The sequence below is a fragment of the Apaloderma vittatum genome, unplaced genomic scaffold (genome assembly GCF_000703405.1).
Source record: "Apaloderma vittatum isolate BGI_N311 unplaced genomic scaffold, ASM70340v1 scaffold40104, whole genome shotgun sequence".
NCBI lineage: Eukaryota > Metazoa > Chordata > Aves > Trogoniformes > Trogonidae > Apaloderma > Apaloderma vittatum.
Genome location: NW_009715224.1, coordinates 1,987 through 27,338, shown reverse-complemented (window position 1 = coordinate 27,338; position 25,352 = coordinate 1,987). Strand labels below are relative to the sequence as shown.

Genomic DNA, 25,352 nt, shown 5'->3' with positions numbered 1-25,352 from the left:
ACGAAAGTTTAATGTAGAAAATATAAAGACAGAAGTCTTCTTAGTTTAAAATTAGAGGTGCAATCTCACTAAACAAAAAAGAGCTTGTGATTAAAACTGATTATGTCTTTTTCAGGCTGTGGTGGTATTTTCCAAGCTACCAGTGGGGAAATCCATTCTCCAAACTATCCTCAACCTTATAATAACAACACAGATTGTTCTTGGGTCATCCAAGTTGACTACAGCCACAGAGTCCTGTTGAATTTCACGGATTTTGACATTCAAAATCACCCTTCATGTGACTATGACAGTGTTGCAGTAAGTAACAAGAGAAATTTCAAAAGCTTCCTTAATAGATCTGGTGAAATGCTTGCAGAAGAAGCCGCTTACTGTGCGACTTAGGCTGCAGTTCCTTTCAGACTGGTAGTTGTATAGTCATATTTATTCACTGATGAGCTAAGTTTTAAATTTACAGCTAAATCGTTATGATCTAGTTCCCTTTGCTTCACCGATGAAGCAAGCTTCACAAATGCATCTCTGCCTGTTTCTGGGTTCCCACTTATATCTGGAAGGATCTTTTCCTAAAAGCAGTACATACTGCATCCTGGCACCACATTTTTCGTTTTGGTGATGTGAGTTGTGGTTAGGACCAGAGGAGTAACCTTGTGCTTAGATGGCTGTTATGACCCTTTCCCATTTATAGTGCAGTTTAAAACAGCTTGCTCCAAGCCATAGGATGGACTGCCACATTTAGAATAGATTGCCCAAACTCTGTTATAAACTCAGGAAAGAGAGAGGTCTACATGCAGAAGGAGTTGCAGCTGTCTTTTTTTTTCTTTATGTACACACTGTGTGTTTAGGTGCTCCTCGGCTGTCTGTTTAATTGCTTCATTAGAGCCACTGCTCCCTTAAAAGCTTCCCATTGCTGTTGGCTTGTGAGCTTTCCCTGATGTCACAGAAATTCAAGTTGCTTGTCTATTAGTGCATGACAAGGAACAAATTTCCACGTCTCAGCTTGGCCTTTTGGGAGCAGAGACATGAAATCCTGACCTTTGATGTCAGATTGCACTTCGCTCAGTACAAAGGCATGTAGGATCAGTACCAGTCAGATAGAGCACAGTGGCTGTAGCTCAAAATGCAGCTTTCCTCTCTTTGATAAACTCTCATTCAGCAAGAACTCAATTTGGCATGAACTGAGACTCTTTTGAAAACAGCATCAGTTTTAACAGCATCTCTCGTAAAGCTTTTTTGTACTGAACCAGAAGAAAGGAAATGTGTCCCCATTTTGCTGAGCAGAACTGAAGATTTCATTTGCCCATGAAACATCTTTGTACAATAACTGTTCTTTTTTTTTTTTTCTGGTTCTGAAGCATAGGGAAATATAGTTATGTCTTTTTATTTAAATTGTTTAACTACATCAAGGGGATCGTTGAAAGGAAAAGCCTACTGGGGAAAAATTCCAAGCCTGAGATATCACACAGGAGTAGAAAATCAGATTGCCTGATGAACACAAGCTGTCTGAGATGGCAGCACTGGTAAAAATGCGCCCCCAAGAATTACAAATTAAGGGCTAAATTCTGAAAAAAGACTAATATACAGGCTTCTCTTTTAAACCTGCTGCCAATGGATGTATGTACCTATCTAAACACTTTGCAGAGTACTCAGTTCCATGAGCTCCTTGCAGGTACAGGGGCAACTTGCGTTACCTTTATAGGCCAGATGTGGGCTCTAGGTTTTTAATCACTGAAAGGCATCAGTCCTTCAGCTGACAGAGGAGATAGCTGTGGCAGAGCTCTTTGCATGAGCAAAGTTTGCAGCCATTGCAGTGCAGTGACATCCGTTTTCCTGTATTGCCATAGGAGTATCTGCTGTTTGCTTCTGCTTTTTGGTGTTTTCTGGGGGTGGGGGTGGAGATAGAGGGTGCTCAGATGTGCAAATGCAACTGAAGCAGCAACGTGAGCATGGAAAATTTAAATTTAACACAGGCATCAGTCACTGCCCACCAAGGGGAAGGTGATTTGAAAATGGATAAGGGAGAATGCTGATTTGAAGCCAAGGGATAATGAAGGGCTCTGAGGCTCTGGTGTATGAAGTGAAGAGCTCTTCAGTGCTAGTGTAGGGGGACCAGCAGGGCACAAAAGGAGTGGATGAGGTTTCTTTCTCTACCTGGTATGCTAATAAGCAGGAAATCTCTTGTTACCAACACCTGGATGTGATTTGTGTTCATTCCAAGGCTTGATATATGCCTCAGATGGTAACAGGAGAACAGAGGGTGCCTGGAAATATGTAGGTAGATGTATGACTGTGAATGGTTTTGGAATAGCATTCCAAAATCTGTGTAAATGGAAAATACGGACAGCTGAGGAAGCTGGTAGGTTGTTTTTCTTTCTCTAATATAGGAATAACTACTGTGTATGAGTAACACAGTGGTTCCACCCTTTTCTATTTCTTAGATTTTCTATTATCTTTATGGATTTTATGTGTTCTCCGAGTTCTCTTAGGGCTCCTCTCCACCCCTGAGTGTTCCAACGGCCTTTTCCTTCATCCTTCCCTTTCTAGACCTAGTCATTTTTCCCTGTGTTATGACTTGAAATTTTTTTTAAGTAGTTCTACCATAAATTCCTTTCTATGGAGAACACGTGAAAATACGTTGGTTTTTTTCCCTGTAATATTTTTCCACATTTGTTATGTGAGCAAAATGGAGAATGAGAAAATACTTATGTCTGCCACTTCTTGGCAATGCTGCACCTCCCAAAAGCCCAATGTGTTCTTCAGTTCTGCTCAATGATTTCATATGTGAATCTGAGCACAAATCTAAGTTCAGCCAAACTAATTCTAAGCTTGCACTGGTAACCCACAGTGTAACTGCTCTGAGCTCCCTCTAGAGTCAGTGGATGGAGTGTGCAGAATATTCCAGGCCACCAAAAAGCACATTCTTCATTCGCTCAGCTGCCTAAATCTAGTTGATTCCTCCATTTATGTGCCTCAGTTCTGCACCTTATCTGTTCTCAGAACAGATGAACATCTCTTCATCTGCTAAATGAGGATATATAGCCTTTACTTTCTCTCACAGCGCAGTTATATTCTGTAGAAAGCATAAGATCTTTGAGAAGACTTTTTGTTGCCACTGTCACCATAGATAAACAATAAATTTTTAATTTCTTTTTGTGTACCAGCCCATTTCTATCTGGAGAACATGTCTTATAACAAACAAGTGTGTTTGTTTGAAGGAAAATAGAAGGAAATAAATAGCAAATGCGCTTATTCCTGTATTTTTTGCTCATGTGTTTAACCAGTATTGTACCTGACACTACACTGGGAATAGAAGTCCGTAAGAGTTTAATGTATTTGGAGACTTGAGGAGGAGGTGCTTCAGAAAGCAGTGCTTATAGCACAGGGCACTGAGAGGAGGAGGAAGAAATAGTTTGTTCTTTTCAGTGGCTTTGATTAAGTAAATGTTATTTTTCTTTCCTGTTGCAGTGTAACAAGTAGTACACAGGAATGTAGAAATGTAAGCCTCTGGGAGCTAGAAAGGAGCTACGGCTTTATTTATTCGAGGTGCTGGCAGAGAGGATCTACCAAGAGGGGATAGCTAGAAATATGTGGAGTTTTTATGCCTCAGAAGACAAGAATGATTTTTTTTTTTTTGCCATGCAATTTTGCAAAATACAGGACAGATTTGAACAGGGAGGCAATTAGTCACTCAGCTGTGCTCACTGTGGAAAGGAAAGAGAAGAGCAAATTACTGCAATGCACGATGCAAAGGCAAACTTGGCTTTTAAGTAAGCAGATGTATCATCTTCCTTTGCTCACGCAGCCACAGAAATGCATTTTTCAGATGATTTCAAAATATCTTTATGAAGCTGCAGAAAGACACAAGTCTTCTGAACTAGTATATAAATACTGTTGTTTCTGATTTAGATTCAAGACTGAAATCCTCCCTATAAAATAGTTTAAGTTAATAAATAACAGGTGAGCGAAAATGGTGCAGCCATAGAGTATCCATGTGTCACTGTTCCTGCATAACTTGTAGCTGCCATAACTCCTAAGAGTTGCTGCTGTATCTCACTAGTGCTTTTGCTGAACTGTTGCTAAAATCAGATTTTTAGCAAGTCTAAAGGCTAGGAATAATTTTTGCATCTCTGGAAGAGGAGACAGTACTATATTTGAAGCAAGATGCCCAGAAACAGCAAATACACTTGATTTAGAAAACATTCTTCTGACTTCACGCTCTTCTCACAGTCTTGTCATGGAAAGACCTCTTTGTTCCACAAAGCTCTTGGAATGAAATGCCTTCTTGGTCTCTTATGTTACTCACCCATAATAACTTCCCAAGTGAGAAAGCTCAGTTCCTAGAGCTTCTCAGCAGTCCATGCATCGATGGTCATATCCCCAGCTGTCCAGAGTGGCACAGATCCGTAAAAAGCAGCAGTTTGTGTAACTATAGCCAGGCCCTTTCTCTCTACTCTGTCAATGCAATGCTTATTCTCAGTTCTAGCATTCAGGTAAAATCCTCTCACTAGTTAAGACAGCATCTTAATTTTTGTGATTTTTTTAGTCATAATTCTTTTTTCACATCCCATGATTTGTGGTTTTTAACTCCACGCAGTCTGATTTATAAATAGGCTATGTATTTGCAGAGGGAGAGTAAACATTGTACACTATGTATTAGAGGGCTGATTGTGGCAGAGAAGAAAATGAGAAGAAAAGGTAGAATGGATGGATATTTTGGGTCTCTTTACAAGGTACCCGTTTTTACAGACATTGCAGTACTCTTAATACTCCATCAAAAGGTCCCACACAGCCAACTAGTGTTATAGACCCAAGGGCAAATGTTTAATTCATGAATACAGCATTGGCTATGTAGGGCATGTCAGTGGATTAAGTGGGAGTTTTGTCCTTTGTTTCCCATCCTTGAGGTTTATTTGATACAGGTCACCTTTCTCTCAGCTACAGGTTATATATATATGTGTGTATATATATGTATATGTATATATATAAATTTTCTTTCCGTTAATGTGATCAAAGGCCTTTGAATATTGGAGGTAGAAACATTGCATTATGTTATATAGTCTAGTTAGAAATTTTTAATTCATTAGTGCGGCATTGCAAGCACTGGAATTTGAAGCATTTTGAAGTAAAAGAAGACAATCAATGAGAAGTACATTTCTTCTAAAACAATGGCATTATTTTGCTCAAAGTGAGCTTTTATATAGCTTTGAACATCCTAGCACCTGAATATCTCTCGGCCCTCCTATGTGTATTTTTCTCCATTTTGCTATAGGAAGCTGAGTCACGGGTTATATTAAATGACATCCCTATGGTAATGCAGGGCATGAATACTAAAGCAGGAGTTGAATTCAAGTCTTATTGCTGCCCAGTAGCCCAAAGACTCTTCCTCTGTGGGTCATGCAACTGCTCATGGCTCCAGTGCTCATCACTTCTGAAACCAGGCACAAAGGCTCAGAGGTGGGCTCAAACATAGCAATAACAATTCATGTCTGCTGGAGTTCTAAGAAAAAGAGTGGCGTACCGAGACTGTGGCCATTTTTCCATCTCTGTAGCTTCCCTTGTTATAATTTTGATGTTGCTTAAGCTAGAAACTTATTGGTTTTACCTTCACTATCCTCTTCCTGATTGTGAAACAAGGAGGAAGGAAACAAGATTATCAGTGGTAAAGGGGAAAAAGAAAAGGAAGGCATTTGTGATAAAGTGAAATTTTGTAAAACCATCTTTGCTTTCTTCCTCCCTTTTTTGTGTTTCTCATCTGCTTAAGTAACATTTCGTGTGATTCTGTACCCTAAAGATACTGTAAAGCATAGGTATATGGACTCTGAGCCTTGATACCAGGTACATGTTTGTAAAAACCATAATCCTAGTGTCTTCTCTTTTTATACAGTCATAGCTCCTGCTGGTGCACTAGATGTACATTAGTGCAGATTTAGAAGCCTTTACTGAGGCAAGATATAGGCTTTAACTGAATAAAAGCTACAGGGGAACTCATGTTAGCCATTACCAGAGAAAAATAAATGTATGGGTATATCTGGATTCTTAAAGGAGAGTTGCTTCCATACCATATTCACACAGAGGAAGGTGGATACTTGATGCATTTTTGTTATAAAGGCTACAGTATCTTCAGCATAAAATACATGGAGCTTTTTTTAAAATGATCACAGAATTAAGATGGGCGATGCACAGTTTGTTTGTACTGCCCATATCAGGGCTGTATCAGGATCAAAATGTATGAAACATAAGAGAGGGAATGAAATACAAGTCTTCTCAATACTCCTATAAAGCAAAACACTTAATTTGATCTTTTCGTAACAGGTATATGATGGTCCTAGCGATGAAGCACCACTTCTTAGAAAACTCTGTGGAGTACAGCATCCTCCTCCTATCACATCCTCCAAGAATCTGATGTACATCCGACTGCGCTCTGATGCAACTTTCCAGTACAGAGGCTTCAGTGCTCGTTTTACTGAATGTAATTTTGTCATTTACATTAATGCATATTTTTCTAATCACCAGTTTCTTTGTATTAGATGCAATCTTTTAGCACAGCTCATAATGGGAAGTGGTGTTCTGAGACATGCAGCATACCACTTGAGACCTTTAAGAGGAGTGAATTTTTCCAAACTATGGATTATAGAATTAAAATCTTAGATTCTGTGATTGGGAAAAAAATGTACTTTTGATGTCAAGGCATCTAGCACACATCAGTTGCCTCTTATTCCTCCTGCCTAGAGTGTTAGCTACCCATAACTGTCCTGAGAAAAATGTGTAACTGGCAGTTTCCACAGACCTAGTGACAAAATAACATTTTATATGTCTATCCATGCGCATGAATCTGAAAAGCTATAAAAGAATTCTGTGTGGCGCTGTTGATGAAGTTCATGGATTTAGGCCTGCAAACCCTGCCAAACATCAACTGTCCAATTTGTGAAGGACTAATTGGTATTTTACATGATTTCCTTTTTAATAAAAAATTACACCAACTGGGCAGAATTTTTCATATTTTTTTCCATGAAATTACATACTATTTGACAACTGGTGATTTTCTGTCATTTTTTCATGATAACTTTAGTAACAATTTTTCCCCAAGATATAACCCTTTAGTTTTTGCAGGGAGAATCCCTTTCTCTCAATTTTATTTTAGGATTATTTTCACTAAAAATTAGTAATTTTCCCAGATTTTCTTTTTCCTTGAAAATATTGTAACAACATGTAAAGAAAAGGATGAATTTGAATATGGAACTCCAGTCACTGAGGTACTAATTAGATACCTAATCAGGCATTTCTGACAACAACTATAGATCCTAATCAAACATTCTCAGAGCACTTTTACTGGATTAGGCACTGCACAAAACATGCCTAATGAGCAAGTGCTCCCTACCTAGGATGTAGGCAGCCCAACTTCCCTCTTCCTAAGAAAACCCCATCTCCTGATGGCTGTTTTAGGCAGCAGAGCACAATAAATGAATCTCAGTCTTTGGTACTTGACTCGCCACTCTGCTGTTTAAAGCAGCTGCGTGTTAAACTTGGATCCGGGGGGTTTAGGATGAGTCAGTGTGCTTAGAAATGAGGAGCGGCAGCCCTCAGCACTGTTTCCCAAAGTTATGCAGCCAGCCAAGCTCTTACACATGTGCAACATTTCACATGATTGCAGTTTAGTTGATGCAGCTCACAAGAGGATCATGCTAAAGCAACGTGATGCCATCCTTGGCCATTGGAAGGTTCTGGGGAGTTTCTTAAAGTATTTTTCTTCCTAGCTGCCAACACGAGCAAATGATCAGAGAAATGGGTATATGATTGCACTACCCTGAAACTGAGTTATTTTGGTCCCGGTATTGCTCTTCTAGGCTATGGGGAGCTGTTAAAGATGAGATCTATAAGCTTCTCTCAGATGGTCAGCCAGGTGCAGTGTGGCCCGTGGTTCCAGGTCAAGAAGGTACACCCAGTGCTGGGTGCTTGTCCTTAAGTCTCTTCTTCTGATAAATTAGTGGTGTGAATTTTATCTGCATTTCACATTGCTGTAGCATGTTACATTTTATGCATTCACTTTCATTACAGAATCTAAGATACGTGTTTTGTATATATAAGGATCTATATGTGTGTGTGTGTGTTTCGTTCTAAAGCATGCGGAAGTTTCATAGAGTCAGATTCAGTTGGGGCAGCAATTTCCTCTCCTCTGTATCCTGCCAAATACCCAGACAATCAGAACTGCAGCTGGATTATTCAGGCTCAGGAACCATGTAAGTAAAAACATCTTTTATAGTTAGCTGGGATGACTAACATCCTCATCTTCTTTTCTGTAATAACAATACAAAATTCCTCCTTTATTTCTCTAGGAAGTTCTGCATCCTGGTAGTTGGAGAGTGTGGCTCTCCTAATCTGTCCTAAGTCAGATTTCACTGTAAAAGATTTAGTGCATAGTGAGGAAAACAGTTTACAAATTTGTCATCTTAGCTGATTTACTGTGACTGAAGTGTTGCAGTTTTAAATGAAGTGTTGAATACTATGTGAAGTTGGATTTATCTGTGAGAAAAATCCATGGGTTTACACATAGTTAAAGCACTTGTGTTTAGCTGACCTAGTTTTGATCTAGATTTTTCTAGTTAGAGTTGTGTTAAATCAAATCTATGCTGTTAACGGTAAAATAAAATAAAAAAAATAATGAGAAAAGGTACAGAGGAATTTCAATTCAAATACAAATAAAAAAATATAAATAAATTGGTCTTATGTGCATAGATACGCTCTCAGATGTTCCTATACAATTTTACATGGATTTACGATTGACCACAAAACTCCAAATATTTTCCATCAGATACCTTTAATATCCAGTATGACCTCTGCATTGTATAAGATTCCTAAAAACTATTTACAACTGGAATAACATCCTGGTAACATAACTGAAAATTAATGTTTATTTTAATAGAAACCACTGAACTTCAGTTGTCCATCTGATGTTCAGCCGTTGTTTTTAAAATCACGGAATATTCTAACCACATCTATAAATTTATTTTGCCAAGTATAGAATTGAAAACCAATTTTCAAAGAAAACACCAAAACAAAAATCAGGAGAAAAGCCCTACTTTTTTTTAGCACAAGTTCTTACACAAGTACACAAAAAGGCCATCAACAAAGTTGTTCCTCACCTGCACAAAATTTATTTTTAAAGACAATCTTTTCCTGGATCCAGGTTGAAAACTCATATATTAACTGTTGTCTCCTGAGTTACAAGAGCAGGAGAGACCAGCAAAATGCTGTACGAGAAGTACAGCCTCTGTGCCTCTGTGTGTAGTGACTTCCTCCGCTCCCCACCAGAACCACCATACACCACACATTACAGGTACACGTGGCTTCCTTGTGCCAGTGACACGATGTTGCAGGGCACAGCCACAGAATCACAGAATGTGTTGGGCTGGAAGGGACCTTTAGAGGTCATCTAGTCCAAACCCCTGCAGTGAGCAGGGACATCTTTAACTAGATCAGGTTGCTCAGCGCCCCATCCAGCCTCACCTTGAATGCCTCCAGGGCTGGAGCCTCCACCACCTCTCTGGGCAACCTGTGCCAGTGTTCCACCACCCTCATAGTGAAGAAGTTCTTCCTAACATCTAATCTAAATGTACCCTGCTCTAGCTTAAAAACCACTGCCCCTCATCCTGTCACTACACGCCCTTGTAAACCATCTACAATGGATTTAGCCAATGGCAAAGCACAGCAGAGTCCCTGCTCTGCTTTTACCGAGAAGACCAACGAGTCTCCTGGTCTTGCCACCCACTGTGTTTTTCCTTTTTACTTTGTATCCCGGGGACCTGCATTGATAGCTGGAATTGATTGTGCGGATGGGACACAAAAGAGTGCCCAGCCACAGACTACAGCTGACGGCCTGTCGGTGGCACCCCACTGAATGCAGTGCCTGGGTCCATGTCTGTCATTCCAGCTTATTCTAGCTAATTAATTGTAGCCCAGTGAGAAGCAAAATGTTTGTGTCACATTCAGACCTGGTCAATGTGGGAGAAAGCTTAGTTATCTAAATCGAGAGACTCTTTCTGACCTGCTCGAACTGCATAGGACCTCTAAGTCCAGGAATAATTTTCATCCAGACTGGTGTTGAGGACAGCCTCTCTTCCTCCAGTTGTAACTTTACCTTTGTTCATACCCGATAAGCAAGACCAATACAAGAGTCAAAAATATCCTGAGTCAGAAGTCCACTTTTTAGGACGTAGCCTGCAGTTCAAGGGTGTGGAAAATCCAATTCTGTACAAATATAGCTGAGGGTAGCTAATGATCCTTTAACTAGTCCAATTGATGTATGTGGAATGTTACAAAACGATGAAAGAACCAGCTCTTTCTAAGCCTGGAGCAGGGCAGCATCAATTCACATTTTGTCGCGATCTATGGTATAGATCGCAAAGGGACAGAAGGTCACGGATGTCTAGAAATAAGTTTTGTTTCTGAACATGTGTAAATTTTCCATGTTGTATTTGCTGGCACTTTCAGTATATAATGAAGCTATTTAGATATCGGGAAATTTAGACTCGTGTATGTGTTAAATCTCACACTTCCAATGGCGATTGTACTAGGAAGTACTGAAATTCGAAGATATTTACCAGGACCTTTGCAGTAAGGGTTAATGCACTTCCATCACATTCACTCCACATACAAGGGAATAAACTAGTTCAGATGTTACACTTTATGGGAACCGATTGACTTCAGGGGAGAAAAGAAAAGGCAGTACATTTCTTTACATGCAATTATTTCCCTGTGAACTGCCAAACATTTTTTAAGTTTTCACTCTTTGTTGTTCCCAGTCAGCCACGTCACACTCTCGTTCACTGACTTTGATATCGACAACAGCAGACAAAACTGTACAACAGATTTTGTGGAGATTTTGGATGGGAATAACTACGAGGCTCCTCTTCAAGGTATTGTAACTTTCCGTTGTTTATTTCATATACAGAGCTTCAACCAAGGCTTTCTGTGAATGTCCTCGTGCTTCACGGATTTTCTCTGATGACGGAGATCCTTGGCCACTCTGACCAGAGCAGACTGGGAATTGCACAATCCTCCCAGGGTCTGACTATATTCCTACTAACCTGCACTGTATGGTTGGCTCCAGCTGCTTTTTCCTTCCTCCACAGCTGAACAATATTCAGTTTAGACTGAATTCCCAGTTAACTGTACAAAACCATAACATAACTCACAAGCACAATCCATACTAAACACAGATGAGGAAAGCTGCAGATTTCTGGGAGCAGAAAACGGATTTTCCTAAGTCCCCGGAAAGCCTGATTTTCTGCTTGTTCCTGAATTTTCTACAGCTTTCTCCTGGTGCTACTGTCCAGAGCCATCACCTTCAAGTGGTAGGAGCAGCCTGGAGCAGCAAAATTCCATGCTTATACTGCCAGGAGGCCTTGAAAAAACCCTGGCAATAGAGTGATCCTGACTCCTCTCATGTCCCCAGGGTTGCTCCAAATTCCTTTCTGGGAAATTTGGAGTATCTGTGCCTGATTATTCTCTCCTTTATTCCACTTTCGTATATGATTTTTTTGTCAGGAGTGAAGCTGCACTCAGTTTACATGGTTCATAACTAAAAGCTGAATTATTTTTTTGGTCTACTCTTAGCTTTCACTTGGCAAGAGGACCAGGATACTAGCTGCTGTCTTTCCTGTCAGATGCCTTTCTGCTAGATTGTGATTCATATTGCTAAGGCCCATTTTACAATCCGTTACAGGAGAACTGGTCTGTTATTTGTTACTTGTTTGGGGTTTTTTATCAGAAACCAATTGACTGAAATGGAAACTAGTGTCAGATATATTTGATGGGATTTTTTTTTTTCAGTTAGGTTGTAATTTCTGGACAGAGTGAACGCAATGACAAAATAGCCAATGACTAGCTTGTCTGGAGTGTCCTTCCCGTGCTAAAAAAACACAGAGCCCTTGGAGTTGAGTTCTGTGCAAATGAAATGGGGTATTCAGTTTTTATGTAGATTGAATTAACAACTGCAACTGTAAGCAACAAATCTTGCTCCTGGTTGCTGTCAGACATTAACCCCAAATGTTAAATTGGGAATAGTAATTACATGCTGAACACTCCTTTTTTTTAATCTCTGGCTTGTTCTCTTCCAGGCCGTTACTGTGGCACTACTATACCACATCCAGTCACTTCTTTTAGTAATGCCTTGGTGGTGAATTTCATCTCCAACAGTGACATTACTGCTAGGGGCTTCCATGCTACCTATGCTGCATCATCATCATGTAAGTCCATGTGACAAGTGTTGCTCTGTTATGCCTCTGACTTTTAAGAAAAAGAACAGATCCTGTACCTCTTTGTCTCTCTGACATTCCCTCTTTTAAAATCCCCTGTTCCCCTTTCTTTTGTTGGCCAAGGTCTCAACAAGTATATCAGCAAGCTAAAGAACAAGGAGACAAAGAGAAATGCTTTCTTGATTAGCAAAACTCTGGCTCTGTCAAGGTATTTTTTTTAAAATGCAATCCTTCTCAAGCATCTACTGTCTCCTTCTTGTTGCAGCCTGTGGGGGTACTTTCCATATGGAGAGAGGAGCTTTCAGCAGCCCTGGCTATCCTGAGCTATATCCGCTCAACACCGAGTGTGTCTGGATGATTCTCAGCTCCCCTGGCAACCGGGTCCAGCTGTCTTTCACGTAAATGCATTGCCGGGGGTTATTACTCAGCCCTTTAGCAGACCTGAAGGAAGGATGTTCTGTGTTTATTAGGAAATGTAATTACCAGATGATAAAGCTGAACCATGTTTTAAAAGTAACTTGGAAAGAGAATACAGCAGGGGTTAGTGGCAGCTTGCAATCAGTGTCCTCCTGTCTCAGTCATTGCTTATATTAAAGCATATACAGCATTATATAAATAGGTGGTTTATTGTTTGAGCAACACGGGATGCTGAAGAAGCCAATTCTCACTCACGTATAAACAAGAAGAGGAAATTTAGCATTGGTCTGCCTTTGCTTTACAAAGGAAATTCCTATTTCCTTACTACCAGGTTCATTGTAGTAATTATTATATAGCTGAGTAATATAACGGGCCTAGAAACTCCACAGATTGTCTATTAAATGCTTTGAAATTTCTCCAACACTTACAGAAGTAGAGATACAACAGGGGCCAGGAGAGTATCTGAAGGAATTTTGTTTTCCCTTCAGCAAAGTAACTTTCCTTTGAAGACTTCTGACTGGAAAGTCATGTGTGATCCACCGAACAACGTGGATTCCTCTACCAGGGTTGTTAGGTTGTTCTTTACCCACAATGCGCATTTCTGAACCTCTCAGCTTCCCGGCATCAAACAGTGGCTGCTGCCAAGAAGGAAAGCACTGACCCTTTGCAAAGCTTGTCAAGAATGAGCAGGAAAAGAAAAGTCATTCTGAAACCTGCATTTACAGTTAATCAGGACAAAAGGAAAATCTGCCCAGTAACATGCTGACTGCATATGGTGTAGTTTTTTCAGCATGTACTGATTCCTTCATGCAATAAAAAGGGCATTCTATTCCTCCTTTACTTACTGAAGCAGCGCTAAAGTACTACAGCCTGAAAACATTTTTCAAAATATTTGCTACAAACTAATGAATAACGACTTTTCAGGCCAAAACCAAAAACCTCATGTGAAGGACAAACTACCAGTGGAATATACATACAGTTATATAAAGTGACATTCAGTAGATGTAAACTATTTTTCCTCAGTTACACATAGCTGAAAGGCAAGCTGAAAATACTACAAAGCATGGAGTAATTGTGTTAGAAAGCAGTATTTATTTTATTTAATTTAATACTAGGGGTTTATAAAGGATTGTTGGCATGAGGCATTCCTTTTCTTCATCTCAGTCCAAACAGAAATGCCTGTCTTGCAATTTGAGGGTGAGCTTTAAATTAGTCTGAAATATATCCAGTTGAGGGGTTGGAACCATTTCACAGCATGTGTACACGGAATATATGTGGTTGTATTCAGGACTGAAGAGGGGGAGTTGTTACCACAAAATCAGTAAGCAGAAATATTTGGGGCACTGGTTGTAAGAGGCACTTTCTGAAATCTTTACTACATATTCATATCCTGCTTCTGAAAAGTATATTGGATTGAATCAAAGCACTTCACTTAGAGTAACAGGTGATGATTTTTAGAATATATTTAGCATTCCGCTTGGTGCAATTATTAAGAATTTATAATTTTATTACTGAATACTATTATTTTTCTAAGGTAAAAATTGTTTTAGAAGAGTTCATAGCAGTGCTTAATATTATTTTGCACAGCCACCTATGTGAAACTCAAAGAGGCCAGAGAAATGGTAATACTTCATAGTTCTGGGGAAACTGCTAAGGGATTCTGAATTCTGAGGTGTTAACTATAACTGAATCTAGGCTTCTGGCAATTGTTTTCTCACCATGAAGTGTGCTGAAATTCTACACAAATGAAGGATCTGCACGCTGATTTATAAGGCTAAATAGATGTAACGGTTAATAGATGTACATTAAGTAAGTAGTCTAGCCTGGGCTTGTATTAAAAATCTGTTTTGTATATCAGGGGCTTCCCATGATTCATGATTTTTTTTTAGAGAACCAAGAAATATTACAAGGGCTTGAGAACTCTTTAAAAATTACAACTGAAGCTCTGTTGTAAAATAAGGGTCTAGAAAAGAGCGACCCCTGTATTGGCAACATTGCCAGGTGACAAGCAGTGATTTCTGAATTCTAGAAGGTTTTGTTGCTGCCCTCTTCTTAACTGTTAGGGCAGGATACAAGCTACAGTGGGATTAGTGGCCTGGCAGGGCAAAGCCTGAAGTATCTGCCAGTCATATGCCTGCTAATGCTCTTCTACTGCTATCGAAACAGAACATTTCAGCTGGAAGATAGTAGCAGCTGCACCAAAGATTACCTGGAGATTCGCGAAGGGAATGATACAGGGCTGCTTGCAGGACGATTCTGTGGGAACACTTTGCCTTCAAATTATACGTCTACTGTTGGACATGTCCTGTGGGTCAAATTTGTGTCGGACAGCTCAGTCGCTGATGTTGGCTTCAGGGCCATGTTTTCTCACTGTAAGTAAATGTTATTCAATTGAAAATTATTCTTTCATAACACTTCTAAAATTATTTTTAAAAGTAAACATTTAGCACAATAAAATCTATTAGAAAAAGATGTAAATTGACTTGCTGGATGAACAGACTGCTGAAGCGAGACATTCACAGCTGTTTTGATTATGCAAGCTAAACTTCTAATAATTTTTCTTACTTTGAGACTTTTACTACTCATTTTCAAAATGAATTATCAATAGTTCAGAGCTCAATCAAATCAGAACCATTTTTCTCCAAAACACACAGAGGCGTTTGTCGTGATTTAATCCCAGCTGACAAACTCCACACAGCTGCTCACTCACTCCCCTTCAGTGGGATGGAGGAGAGAGTTAATTGGCAGAATAAAAGTGAGAAAACTTGTGGGTTCGGATAAGGACACTTTAATAGGTAAAGCAAAAGCTGAACATGCCAGCAGAGCAAAACAAGGAATTTGTTCCCTACTCCCCACAGGCAGGCAGGTGTTCAGCATCTCCAGGAGACCAGGGCTCCATCACACGTGACGGTGGCTTGGGAAGACAAACACCATCACTCCAAACATTGCCCCTTTCCTCCTTCTTCCCCCAGATTTATATGCTGAGCATGATGTCATATGGTCTGGGATATCCCTTGGGTTAGTCGGGGTCAGTTGTCCTGGCTGTGTCCCCTCCCAACTTCTTGTGCACCTCCAGCCTATCTACTGGTGGGATGGGATGAGGAGCAGAAAAGGCCTTGGCTCTTTGTAAGCTCTGCTCAGCAACAGCTAAAACATCCCTGTGGTATCAACACTGTTTCCAGCACAAATCCCAAGCACAGCTACTATAAAGAAAATTAACTCTGTCCCAGCCAAAACCAGCACAGCATTTAAAAAAAAAAATTATTTAATGTGTCTTGGGAAAAAATGAAGATAAAGTAGGCAGCTGGGAGAATTCAGATGTGCCATCTTCCCACCTCTACTTCATGTAGAGCCACATGGATTGAATGGGTAATTTCCTTCAGTTAGGGATATACTGCATCCCTTACAACAAGAAAAAAATTGAACGTGCATCCTAAAAGTCTCTTAGACACAAGTCTAAGCCTCACAGCGCTGTCTAGTCCTAAGTAACTTAAGTCAGAGGGGCTGAAATGAAAGCTGTATTCTGGGCTAGACGCCAATGCTTCTTTCCTCAATGTGAATTAGAGGCATTAGTTGTCTCTTTCTTGCTTTTCAGTGTATGGAAACGATATTGTGGGAAGCAGAGGACAAATAGCTTCACCGCAGTGGCCAAGAAGTTACCCTCACAATTCCAATTACCAGTGGCGAATAACTGTTAATGCTTCACAAGTTATCCATGGCCGTATCCTGCAGATGGATACTGAAAATCATCACAGATGCAATTACGACAAACTAAAGGTGATTTCGTCATGAGAAGTTATTTTATTTCAATTAACTTTGATAAAAATTCTTAATAGAGAAACCTACAAAAGGAGTAAGAAGAATTTCCAGAGATCTGGTGTTGCTTATAGTTTTTTCTGTGTCATTATTCAGTAACTGTTAGCTATAGGAAGGGTTACATGTGAGGAATTTTCAAATCCAACAATTTCAGTTCAGATACTAAACTGAAATTTGCTCTGTACTGGTTCACTTGAGAACAGCAGTGACAATAATATCTCAGTGCCTCTAAAAATAAGGTTATTTTTAAATCATACAAGGAACAATACTGCACTTGGACTTTCTCTGCTTGATTTTAAATATATATGCTTGATTTAAAATGTATGTGTTCCTCAGGAGGAAAAAGGAAAAAATAGAAAAACAGTGCCTCTTTTTACTACAGATCACGTTATTTTTCTCCTCAGCAAGGAACAAGATTGAACCAGTGAACTTTTTTAATGTGACAGGCTAGTCCATGTCCCCAAAGAGCAGCCCTGTGATGAGGAATGAGCTGAATTTGATGGCTTCCATTCAGATCCTTCTTCTGTGAAAGCTTCGCCATTAGCAGTATATATTGGAAAGGGAGATTTTCCAATTTGTGTAAGAGAGTTTTTTTCTCCAACTCAGTCATTTAAAGAGGGCAGTTTTATCCTTGGAATCTTGCTGAGTATGGGATGGATGAAAATCTGACTGTGTGAGGAGTGGCACCATTCTTCTCTCTGCAGGTTTATGATGGGCCCACCATACATTCTCGTCTTATTGGAACATACTGTGGTGCAGACCCTGTTTCTTTTGCATCCTCTGGCAGTTCAATGACAATCCAGTTCCAGTCAGATTCGTCTGTGGCTGGAAGAGGTTTTCTTTTGGAGTGGTATGCAGTGGATGCTTCTGCTGTTACACACACCATTGCTAGAGGTGGGTTTTCAATGGCTTGCATGGTTAAAAGAGATATAGCTGGTAATATACTGAGCTTTACTTAAAATATCTCCAAACCAGCTTCCCCACAAGAGAAAGCCCGAGCTATTAATGGAGAGAAAGCATTCACTGACATTTTAATTAAGAATTGATAGCTTTTAAAAACAATTTCTAGGGACTCGCAGATATACTGTTTTATAGTGTTTTGAAAATAAGCATGTTGCGAGAGGGGCATTTTTCTTTACACAGGTATTTCATGAAAGCTAAATGCTTTATATGCTTTCATGAAAAATTATCCCTCTTGAAATACCATTCTTAAATCACTGGCTATTCAGATATGAAACCTTTCTCTATAATGCACCTCATATCCATAAATAAAGAGAATATGCTCAGTATGATCACGTACCTCTGACAAATAACTCCTTGAAGGAGAGGCATTATGCCTCTTGTACCCTTTATTTTCCCTGAGGAAGTTCAACAAGAGAAGGTTAAGACTAACTGACTAACAAGGACGTAATGCAATGTCTTCTTTCTAAACCTGCAGCCAGATTTCTGGGGATAGAGGAACTAAGGATCCCTGGGGCTCTGCAGGATAGTAGCAGTATATAGTGAGTTTAAGTGTTCTGCAGAATAAGTAGTGGGTTTATGTGCTGGGAGAGCACTGAGCCACTAGATATCCCATCAAGGACTCAGTCTTGATCTAATCATGTAGCTGAGGCATTAGGAGTGGAGAAAGAAAAGTACTTCAGTTTCAGGAGGATCTAAATTGTTTATGTCTTATTAGTTATGTATGCACTATTCCTTTCTGATATGCAGCCTGTGTTAAACTCTGACAGATGCTCTTAGGTCTTTTGCTAGATATTTCTCATGATAAAATACATCACATCGTTGCTGCATCAGGTAGCACAGGGATATCCTTATAGGTCAGGATCTTCAGGTTTTGTACTCCCAGACCAAACTGAAGTTGAAGAAATGCGTTCCTGTGACTACCACATCATCATTGTGCCCCCATTGTGCTTAACCATAGGTCTGTCATCTCAAATTACATAAAGGGAGCCTTCAGTTTAAAAAGAGGATGCATTCATTTTTGTCTTCTTGCATGTGACAGGTGCATGTGGAGGGACTGTAACAACTGAAGAAACACCTTCATTCCTCTTCTCACCCGGATGGCCCATGAATTACAAAAATTCTGCTGACTGTATGTGGGTTATCAGAGCTCCTGGATCCACTGTGGAGTTCAATATCCTGGCCCTAGACATAGAATCTCACAGCTCATGCAACTATGACAAACTTGTTATCCAAGATGGTGAGAAGCCAATTTTGCCCTACCCTGACAGCATGCAGTAGATACCCAAGGTCCCAGTACCTGGAATTCTCATGTCCATTGAACTTAAGCAATCTAGATAGCAATGGGAATATACTCTAAATCAGTATTCTTCCTCTATGCTGAGACATTCTACTAGATAAAATAACACTAGCAAAGTCTAACAAAACATTTGGTGGTCTCTAAAACTATTTTTCAATCTGCAAGGGTTAAAGTTCTTGAAAAGCACCTGCCTGAAAATTTGAGCCACAGCAAACAACAGGCAGATATGAAGTGATTTGGTTTTAACACTAACATGTCTTCTTTTGATCTCAGGAGATACTAGTCTTTCTCCAGTGCTGGCTACTGTGTGTGGACGAGAACCTCCTGGGCCAATAAGATCAACTGGAGAGGCAATGTTCATCCACTTCACATCAGATGCAAGTGTCACTGGAGCTGGGTTTAATGCCTCTTATCACAAAAGTAAGATATATTTCTGCATAAATATCTGTCTTGCTGCTAATAATGGGGTAAGAAAAGACTGTAATTTTTAACAACTGTCTATGATCTCTCTAATTAATCATACATACTAATTATTCACATCTCATGAATATGCATTAATAAATGCATACTACCTGCAAAGGGAAAACTAGTTATGTTCCCAATGCTATAATGCTACAAAGCATGATTCAACCAGACCAGTCATTTTTCAAAAGTAAGAAAAGTGTATGCCTAAGTTTATATCAGCTCAGCTGAAGTGTGAAAGAACATCCAACTAAGAGAGTGAAATAAATGACTCAAAGCACAGACATGAACACAGAGAGAGGCAGATGCAGAAACTGTGGAAGTTCCAGCTGGAATGTCAGCAATTTCCAGTGGCACTCCTCCCACATGCACACAGCAATGATAACCGGTTCCTGAGTGGGCTGAGGCACAAAGGAGGGTGTTGGGACAACAGTGGGCAGCCAGGGGAAGTCTTTCTGGCTGGCAGTTTGAGTAGGTGACAGTGGTTTGATCCATGGCTAGAAATGACGTACTCAGACAGCCTAACACTATGCTTATGCCATGAGAGGTCCTAGGAACAGCTGCCTGCTTACTCGTCTGTTAAGTGTGAGAAATGAGTCTCACTGTCAAGATGTTTGGTGTCTGTCATGTTGCAACCTACCAGCTCATATTTGGGGCATCATTTATTGCTCTGTGCTCCTCAACTCTTCATACACTTGCTTCAATGTTTGCTTTTACCTGTCACGTCTCCCATTTAGGAGAAAGGGTTTTGCTCTAAATGACTGTGTGTATAGTTGATGCTAATGATTTTCTTCACTTCCACTCCTTTTTTCTCAGGTTGCGGAGGCTATTTGCGTACAGGCAGGGGTGTGATAACATCCCCCAACTACCCTCATGACTATGCTCCTAATCTGAATTGTTCCTGGCATGTAGTGGTAACCCCCGGATTTATCATCGCTGTCCATTTTGAACAACCTTTCCAGGTTAAGAGTGAGGATACTTCCTGCAACCTTGGAGATTATGTAGAGGTGAGGTTATTGGCTAGATCATGAAATCCTCAAAGCTATTAGAACTACTGAATCTTATAGATTTCAGTATCAGTAAGACAGCCCAGGTTGTCATGGGTGGAAATACCAAAGAGAAATGCCACAGAGAATAATTCTCTTTCTCTCTCTCTCTCTCTCTTATTTATTGCTGTGCATTAATTAATCACTAGGTTATTTTTTTCCTTGATGGCTGGAAGCATTAAGATGGTGTGTGCTCAAAGTTTATACTCCAGGGCTGTTTGTTTGAGTGACATAAGCAGTTTCTCTTCTTCTAGCTGAAGAATGGGTTAGATAATGCTGCTCCACCTTTGGTGTCTGGAAGAGGGAATGGACGGTTTTGTGGAAGCAGCCCCATCTCTACCATGTACACTACAGACAATCAGCTGTTCATCCACTTTGTATCTGACAGAAGGAATGAGGGTCAAGGATTCAAACTGAAATATGAAGCTAAGAGTCTAGGTAAGTCTAGGAAACAAACTTAAATTCTGCAACTCAATAGATGTAACTTGGAGTTAGTGCTCTTAAAGGAGGTTCTTGTTATGAGTCCCAACCCTGGTGAAATCAGATGTCTGCAAAAATGTCCCATTTCCTTCTTTAGTGCATCACTTCTGAACCTGCTCTCAAAATTTCTTCTTTTCAAAGAGAGCCAGCTCCAGGACACGGAACTTGAAGATATAAAAGTTAAAAAAAAAATAGGAGGAACCCTTTAGCAGCAAAGTAGCATATCTGGTTAGAAAGAAATGTTCAAAATTCAGACAGGAAAGGGAAAAAAACCCTGGAAACAAGAAAATTCTTTTGAACATATAGCACCCAGTGCAAGTGCTAAAAGATGTTAGGAATTATTTAGGTTAGTGTGTCTAGAAAGATGGTAACATTTCTCACAAGTTTTACTCCCAGCTGAGATAAAAAAAACCATTCCCTGTCAGAGCTAATATTTTTTTGAAGAATTTAAAAAAAAATGGAGACTTGGGTCCGAGGAGTAAATCAGGGACTTGGCACCTGCATTTATTGCACTGTACTCATGACATGCTGCTTGGGACACCGAGAGACCTCCTGTTAAACAGTGTACCTAAATACAACTATGGCAACCTGTTAACATACTCAAAATTTTAAGTAGTTATTTTCTGCCTACTTCTCCCTGCTGTTGCAAAGAATCCTTCTTAGCATTACTCTAGGGGATTCATGAAGAAAATGGGTGAAGCTGTACAATAGTATTTCTGCCAGTTCAATTTATAAAACATGACTAAAACCTTGTGTCAAATCAGTATTGCTAGAACATGGTGGAGGGTTTTGACAGAAAGATTCAGGTCAAAATAAAGATATTTTTGTAGGATAAAGGACCTGAACAAATCCTCCTGTTTGCTCTGACTGGCATTCCTCACACATGCCTTGTTGCTCAAACAGACATTTCAGTTTTTGGTAAGCAGAATGAGGGAAAGATTCTCAGAAGCATTGATGGATCTGACTTGTAAGCTTGCTAGCACTTGAGAATTGGGGTAGAAACAATGTAAGAAATATTTTTCCTGCTTAATTTAGAAGCAATCTGAAGAAGAACTAGTATCAGTTTCATTCAAGGCCCTGAACATTTGGAAATACAGAGGGCTAGGTGAGCAGGAGCACAGGAATATAGAATTCTATTGCATTAAAATGTTTTCCCACAGTAAGCAGTAAAATGCATTTGGTTTTGATGCAACTATATGACACCGAGAGAAAATTGTGTTGGAATATAGCGATAACTCATGTTTTTGATGCCTTGCCCATTTCCTTAACACACTTTTTATTGGCAATCTTTTCTTTCCTAGCTTGTGGAGGGAATATTTTTATCAATGATTTCAACCCCAGTGGATATACATCTTCCCCCAACTATCCAAGCAATTATCCCCCGCATGCTGACTGCATCTGGATCGTAACAGCTCCTAATGGACATGCAGTAGAGCTGCAATTTGAAGATCAGTTTTACATTGAACCTTCACCAAAGTATACATCCACATTATTTTGCCTGCCTGATTTCTTCAGAGACTCCGTTCTGATTCTTCTTGCCCTGTTACTTTCTCTAATTCCTCCCAGAGCACACTTCCAGACTTACAATCAAAAGCAAGTAGGAACTCTTTGAGAGAGATCACTGAAGCTTTCAGGCCAATCGTTTGCATTCCTAGGGCTTTGCAGTGCGTGACAGAAATTAGTATAATAGACAGAGAGGAAGCATCTATGGTAGAAAGGTGCTTTCCCTGAAATCTGTGCCCTCTAGTCCTTTCATAGTTTTGACTCTTAGCTGCTTTTAAATCCAAGGGATTGCAACCACAGCAATTTGTCTTCCTCCTCCATTGCCTGCCTGCTGATTTGCTACGGGTGTACATGTTTTGCACACCTTGCCTGAAGCATAAAATAAGGCCAGCTTCCAGCTGATGTCATGTCATGGATTTGCAGCTGCACCACTATATGGTGAAGGTGACGCTCACCTATAAGACTGTGGCCAGAAAAAATGGTGTAGGATGGAGAATCCCAAACGTGTTTTTTTTCTGGTTTCCCAGAACACTGCACCATAATGAAGTCAAAGCTTCATATTAAGACATTCCATGTCCTTTCTATGCCGACCTATGTAAGCCCCAGAGTTGAATTTTCATTCTTTTCTGTTCCTTAATTCAGCAGTCATCAATGAGACTTGATAAGGAATATCTGCTGACAAAAATAAATAAATATTAAAGATGGTTATAACTACCAGTGCTGTTCTTACCCCTCCCCAGGACTTACTTCTGTAATATCCATTCTGAGCACTGTCTGGGCTTGGGATGAATATTTCTCCACGTTTCTAGCACTTCTTTTGATTCAAATGTCACATAACTGTCATTGATTATGAACATGTTGAATCTGTCCTGGAAACTGATGCATGGAAACTGATCTAATTCACTTATAGCTTCATGGCTTTGGGCACATACTGAAATGATTTCAAACACTTACAACTATATATTGAACAGAAAATTCTCTCTTCTCCTGTGCCAGCTGCACTTCCAGTTACCTAGAGCTACGCGACGGCGCTGACTCCACTGCTCCCATCCTTGCCAAGCTGTGTGGAGGTTTGATGCCAGGCTCGCAGAGGTCCTCAGGAGCTGTCATGTACCTGAGGTTCAGGTCCGACAACAGTGCTACGCACGTGGGATTCAATGCTAAATACTCCATGGGTAATGCTCGTGTTTATCAGTTTATCTGATTTTAGAGAATATTTTGGTGTCTAGTGTCAAGCTTTTGTAATAGGGCTTAAATCATGCTTATCAGGTGGACTGACAGATACGTGACCATTTCAATTAGTGGTAGAGCTAAGGCTCATACTCATATTGGTTAACATCAGCATGTTTTGCACATAGCAAGAGGGAGAAATTATGGAAATAGGAATAGGGAAGTGCTCATAGATCTGCAGTAGTGGAAACAATAGCTAGATAACCTCTTGTCAAAAACAATTATCAAAGGGGCAGTAGAAAAAAAGGTTGACATTGATAAAATCACATAACATGATTTGATTTTCAGTATGCAAACTTAGTGTCACTTTCATAAGCAGGATCCTGAAGGGGAATGTATAGATCAGCTGTGAGTCAGTGGGAGAAGAACAAATCAGGAGCTTCTCTGTAAATGTAAATCAATCTTTAATAACAATGCTGCTAGACAAACAGGGGCAGCACAATGAACTCAAAAAGGAAAGAACAGTGAGAAGCATTATTTGTCACCTAGGAAAAGAAATACTTTAAAATTATTTGCTCTCAAGCGTCAAAAACAGGATTAGAAAGCACTAACAAAATTCTAAAATTGAATAAAAAATAGTATTTGGTCAGATTCAGAAATATGCTACTTTTTTAGTTTTGATAATGTTAACCTTCAAAGAATAGGAGCTATTATGTTAGTATCACTCATACAGGAAAGTCTAGGTCTGTTATTTCCCAAAGAGAAACTAGTGGACTATAGTGCTTTACATGGAATTTTTCTGCTTGTGCTTTTTGTCTCAAATACTTAAGACAATCCAGTGTGCTATTATATTTCTGAATGTGAAAATGGAAGCAACTTGCAAAAAACCCCACTGTTAGTATATGAAGCCATGATTTCTATTTATCCATAATGGATTTACATATCTCAGCTGTATGCCAGTCATGCTGGAACAAATATTAATCACTCAGAAGAGCAGACAGTATGAACACAATTATTATTGCCTCGCAAAGATTGTAACTAACAGGCACACAGAATACACTGTAAAATCCAATAAATTCCACCTGGGAATGTTATTTGCTGTAAACCTTAGTATTATGAACTTAAGTTTACAGGTACTATGGAGAAATGAGATTTCAAATAGATAAACTTAAAAATAAATAGCTGGTTCCCAGATGGCACAGTGATCCCTTACTGAGGCACCAGAAGGAGTGGAATGTGAACAGGGAGGGACTGCAGGAAAGGGGAGTGTGAGCCAAAGGTGTAGGCCCAAGCCAGCAGTCAGCTTTCGTCAGTCATAAAAAATTTAGATCCATGTTTAGCAAACTATATATAATTATTGGATACAGCTTTGCAAGATTCTCTGGCAAATATGGACATGGGTAGAGATTAACCTTTAAATCTTTGAGTTTATTCAGATTAATAATAGATATGACAGAGAGGAAGGGATGCTTGCCATGGAAGGAGGTGTGTAAAAAAAAAACCACCTCAAAACACTTAACAACACAACAAACCAGGACTGGTTGAGTTAGAAGAATGTGGAAGATTTTTTAACTGGAAGGCAATTCCTGATTTATTACCACAGTGAGAGAACAAGCCAGTTGTGCCTTAGGTTTAAGTCTTGGTTAGGAGAAAGGTCATCTCTCTGAGGCCCTTCAGTGAACCAAGCAATGTTCTTCCTTTTGCAGCTCCCTGCGGCGGGACAGTGACAGGACAAACTGGCGTCATTGAAAGCACGGGGTACCCTGAGCTTCCTTATCGAGACAACCTGCTGTGTGAATGGTTTCTGCAAGGTCCCAGGGGTCACTATCTTACCATCAGATTAGAAGGCCTCGATATTCAAAATTCTTCCAAGTGCACAAATGACTTTGTGGAGATCCGAGAATACAACGCTTCTGGTCTGAGAATTATTTCAGTATTTGTCTTCCTTTC

The 25,352-nt window shown here is 39.8% G+C and overlaps 1 protein-coding gene across 1 annotated transcript in view; it reads left to right on the top strand.

Moving 5' to 3' along the window:
- CUBN (cubilin (intrinsic factor-cobalamin receptor)) overlaps window positions 1-25,352 on the top strand; it is a gene marked incomplete at both ends in the record, with an annotated part of 88,055 nt that overhangs the window by 62,284 nt on the left and 419 nt on the right. The window contains 16 exons of the mRNA XM_009869014.1: window positions 116-297; window positions 6,307-6,463; window positions 8,115-8,231; window positions 10,794-10,907; window positions 12,111-12,239; window positions 12,514-12,646; window positions 14,832-15,037; window positions 16,261-16,442; window positions 17,186-17,375; window positions 18,484-18,681; window positions 19,015-19,161; window positions 20,020-20,210; window positions 20,504-20,687; window positions 22,031-22,205; window positions 23,229-23,407; window positions 25,109-25,318. Of these exons, the coding sequence (XP_009867316.1) occupies window positions 116-297; window positions 6,307-6,463; window positions 8,115-8,231; window positions 10,794-10,907; window positions 12,111-12,239; window positions 12,514-12,646; window positions 14,832-15,037; window positions 16,261-16,442; window positions 17,186-17,375; window positions 18,484-18,681; window positions 19,015-19,161; window positions 20,020-20,210; window positions 20,504-20,687; window positions 22,031-22,205; window positions 23,229-23,407; window positions 25,109-25,318 (2,694 nt within the window). The remainder of the gene's footprint in view (window positions 1-115; window positions 298-6,306; window positions 6,464-8,114; window positions 8,232-10,793; window positions 10,908-12,110; window positions 12,240-12,513; window positions 12,647-14,831; window positions 15,038-16,260; window positions 16,443-17,185; window positions 17,376-18,483; window positions 18,682-19,014; window positions 19,162-20,019; window positions 20,211-20,503; window positions 20,688-22,030; window positions 22,206-23,228; window positions 23,408-25,108; window positions 25,319-25,352) is intronic.